Source organism: Lotus japonicus, chromosome 5 (genome assembly GCF_012489685.1).
Source record: "Lotus japonicus ecotype B-129 chromosome 5, LjGifu_v1.2".
In the NCBI taxonomy this organism is placed as follows: domain Eukaryota; kingdom Viridiplantae; phylum Streptophyta; class Magnoliopsida; order Fabales; family Fabaceae; genus Lotus; species Lotus japonicus.
The window spans coordinates 7,284,803-7,288,876 of record NC_080045.1 but is presented as its reverse complement, the minus strand read 5'-3'; the positions used below and the strand labels follow the sequence as shown (position 1 = coordinate 7,288,876).

Here is a 4,074-nt window from a genome sequence, read left to right as displayed (position 1 = left end):
ACTTCAGTTTTAAAAGTTGCACAGAATAACAAGTTCTTATTCGCAGCAGTAGAATTACTACATAGGCAATAACCAAAACTTCAAAGCACTTATCTGAAGTCTTAACTGACAATGTAAAAAGCATATCAATCAACATGAACTCACAGAACACCTAACTCTGACATAAGGAATTGTACTGGTGGTACCACCTTCTTCAAGAAATGAAAATATAAATTATTGAAAATTAAAATGGTAGTACTTAGGAAGACAAAAGATACCAGCTATACATTCTATGGTTTTTAAAGCAAGAAACTGCACTTGGGACCACTATAAGAGTAAATCCAGGAAACTACGCGACGAAGAATGAACAGAAAGCAACAAGAAGCTCTTAATCTTAGTATACCATCCTTGATATGTAAGTTCAAAAGTGAAGCTTCTTTTAAAGTTAAACAAACATAATTGACAATGGTGTCTGCTAACAAGAAATCGTCAAGCACTCATTGTACAAACCAAACAACATGAATGAACTTCAAAGTCTTAAACAAAAAAGCAAAACCAGCCTTGCATTTTCACAACTAGCTAGGGAGCATTACTGATACAGTGATACTAAAGCAACTCTGTAATTTAGAAACTACCAGTCTCCAACATACCTATCAAACAGACAAATACCCTTAAGGCATGAAACATCATCAGTAATACAAGCAGTCAAGCAGCCTGCAGAATGAGATGTGGCATAACCAATTAAAAATCAACAAAAATCGAAAATGAATGAACTTACATTACAAATGCAATTTTGTAACAATTTTATCCATGTCAAAATAGAAGATTTAATTACACATGCTAGTTTACAAATTCTGATAAAGTATTTGTATGTCTTTCTTTGGTCCCAGAGAAAAGGTTGCAGTTGCAGGTTATGATGGCTATGGGTAAATTTACATTAAAGAAAAGTTGTAGATAAGTTAGAATCCTCAGCACACAAATCTGCAGAATTTTTGTTACGTTGGCAATTGAAAAGAAGTTAGCATTTGGGGTATATAATTTGTATGAGAGAATACAATCGCAGTTTCAATTTGCATCTCATACCTCCCTACAAGCAAAGATCAAGGTCACACCAATCTGACCATAAAAATAAAATTAAGAGAAAGTCCACTCATAAATAACAAACTTAATCTCATAATAGAAGTAACAATTAGCAACCATCTGCTTGTACTAATCAATAAGAGTTTCAATTAAACTGAGGGGAGCAACTAAACACGAAGCTGAAGCAGCAAATAGCAAATTAAATTAACAAATAGTACACTTCTTGTTCCAAATGACATGAACCTGAACCTGGCATAACCACAAATGGTTATGTAGTAGAGAGTCCCATGGTCACATAATAAACATGTGCTCAGATCCTAGTCTCAAGCATGAAGTGCCGAGGAAAAAACACAAACAATAAAGAACTATATTAAACCACAGAAGACCAGTATCAGTAGTTTCTTTCTTATCAATTTCTGAAAGATAATTAGCTGATCCCACTACCACAGAGCTAAGACAATGAGTGATCGAAGCCTCTATTTTCTCAAAACCAAGGATTACCACCCTCAGATATCACCATTTCTTCATCAAACTGTCAATGACAGCAAAATCTCATGAAGCTTCACTCAAGTTTCCATTCAACCATGAGTATTAACAGCTTCCCAAACCAAATTCTTGGGAACAGGATTAGAAAGGTCCCGAGCCTGCAAGGCGGCGTTCCGGAGCGTCCGAAGCGTCAGCACATTGGCTTTCCAGAAGGACACACAATTATAAGGAAGATTGTGTTTCTTGCACAGATCCTTAACCAGGGGTGAAATTTTCCTGAGATGGCACCGGGGAAGCCGCGGAAAAAGGTGGTGCTCCACTTGAAACTGCAAGCCACCATGAAACCAATCCATCCAAGGAGAGCAACTGACATCAAGAGTCCCATGAGTCTGCTTCTCAAACCAATCATGAGCAGTTGGTGGACCAACATACACACTTGCTGAGAAGTGATTCAAAGTGAACTGCACATGCTGAATCCCAGTAACAGAAAATGAAACAAGCACAAACAAAACCCTCTCACCCCAATTGGGCAAGCATGAAACCAACAATGGATACCAAATCCAGAACACAAGCAACCCTGAAAGCTCCACCCATCTATTAGGCACCTTTCTCTTGGACAACAACAACATGAAAGACTGAGCAAACAAATTGATTCTAGCAAAGCACATTACAGGGTAATATGACAAATGCTGGTAACTGACTAAGAATCTAGCAACAGGGTCAAAGTTCATCTTCCTCTCATAGAAGCATGAAGTGAGTGAAGAAAAGAACCTGGAAGAAACCACAAAGAATGGTAAGTGTTGAAGATCAGGGTCAAAGTCAAGGCTGTTACAAGCAATGTGGTGAGCATTGTGGTTCCACTTCCACCACCCAATGCTGATCCCAGTGAGACAGTTCCCAGAGAGGATCTGAACAAACCGGTTGAATCTCCGGTTCACCATGATCTGGTAGTGCCCAGAATCATGCCCAATCCACCCACTCTGAATCCACTGGAACCCCATCAAGGCGGCGCAACCCACATGCACCCACGCGCTGTCGGAGAGGAGAACCCCGCTGACGCTGGCGCAGAACAGCACCGCCATGACGCAGAGCGAGATGAGCGCGCCGTGCTCCTTCTTGTCGAAGAGACCCATCTTCGTGAGCTCCGAGGCGAGGCTCCGGTAGTCGCGGGAGACGTCGGAGACGGCGTAGTCGCGGAGGTAGACGCCGGTGAAGAGGGCGGGGAGGTTGCGGCGAGCGGAGACAGGGTGGAGGGCGAGGAACGCGTCGGTGACGTCCTGGCCGGCGAGGTTGAGGAGGGGAAGCTCGCCGCCGGGGTGGTGGTTGAGCCAGTCGGAGACGTCGTAGATCTTGCCGTCGATTGAGATCCACGCGTCGCCGCGCTTGTTGTGTTGCTTTAGCTCTTCTAACGAAATGAAGGTTCTCTTTCCCGGCGATATTGCTTCCGCCATTGTAGATAGAATCGATGAATGAATGAGTGAATGAGTGAAGGTTAAGTGAAGAGTGATGATTTTGTAGTGTGAAAAATTCAAAATATAATGCTGAATATGGTAAAATTAAAATAATATTCGAATCTTTTTGTATGGTACTAATCATTGATAAGTTAAATTTGGTGCAGGGCCCATTTAAAAAGTTTTAAACACTTGTAAACTTTAAATACCATGCAGTTTCAATGTAACTTAGTTTTACAGGATATAACAAATCACAATATGTCACTTACAACTTCGAAGGAATAATAACATTCGTTTTAAATTTTAACTACAATGATGATATATTTTTTATTGTGGCGGAATTTAATTGCATGATTGTGTAAAACAAAAATTATGTTAGTAGCGCACTATTTTTCTGGTCTCTCAACACTATATATATTTACATTTTAATTTCAAAAGTTGAATATTTCTTAATCGATGAACTCAATAAAGCAAAAAACCTTGTGAAAGAAACTTGGTTATAAGTTTTAAGAACCAAGAGCTTCACATGAGCCTTCTCCAACCAGCTAGCTTAAGAACCCAAACCTAAGAACATTGGTTGGAGATGCTCTTAGTTAACAATATTTTTGTTATTTATATTATAGTAACAGTAAATAAAATAATTATTCACTAAGGGTAATTAATAACAATTAATTAATTTTAGTTGACGTTAAATTAAATATATGATCGTTTATAAAAAAAATGTAAAATAATTAAATTTAATAGAATAATCACTTTAAAAGAATATATAGTATATAAATTTTAATTTTAATTTTTTTTATACACATTCTATTCAAAAGAAATTTTGATATAATTTGTACGATCCATCTGAAATAAAGATTTAAGAACCTCCTTCTATGTGAAAGGGCCTTCAAGAACACATGGGCGGATCTACATTGAGGCCAGGTGTGGCTTTAGCCACACTGGTTTTTTTATTTTTTTTTTTAGAAAAAATTTATATACCATGGAGTGTAGTGTTGCAAAATAACAAACCCAAATTCTATGTCACTGGAATTGGACCAAAAAGGCTATTACAGCTCAGATCCAATCGTTCTAATGT

At 38.3% G+C, this 4,074-nt stretch overlaps 1 protein-coding gene across 1 annotated transcript; it reads right to left on the bottom strand.

Annotated features, from left to right (window-relative positions):
- Nucleotides 1-1,239: 1,239 nt before the first annotated feature.
- On the bottom strand, nt 1,240-3,055 carry LOC130717368 (delta(8)-fatty-acid desaturase 1-like). The gene has a single exon (XM_057567577.1). It carries the CDS (start codon nt 2,994-2,996, stop codon nt 1,638-1,640), a length of 1,359 nt encoding a protein of 452 aa, XP_057423560.1. The 5' UTR covers nt 2,997-3,055; the 3' UTR covers nt 1,240-1,637.
- Between the last annotated feature and the right edge of the window lie 1,019 nt (nt 3,056-4,074).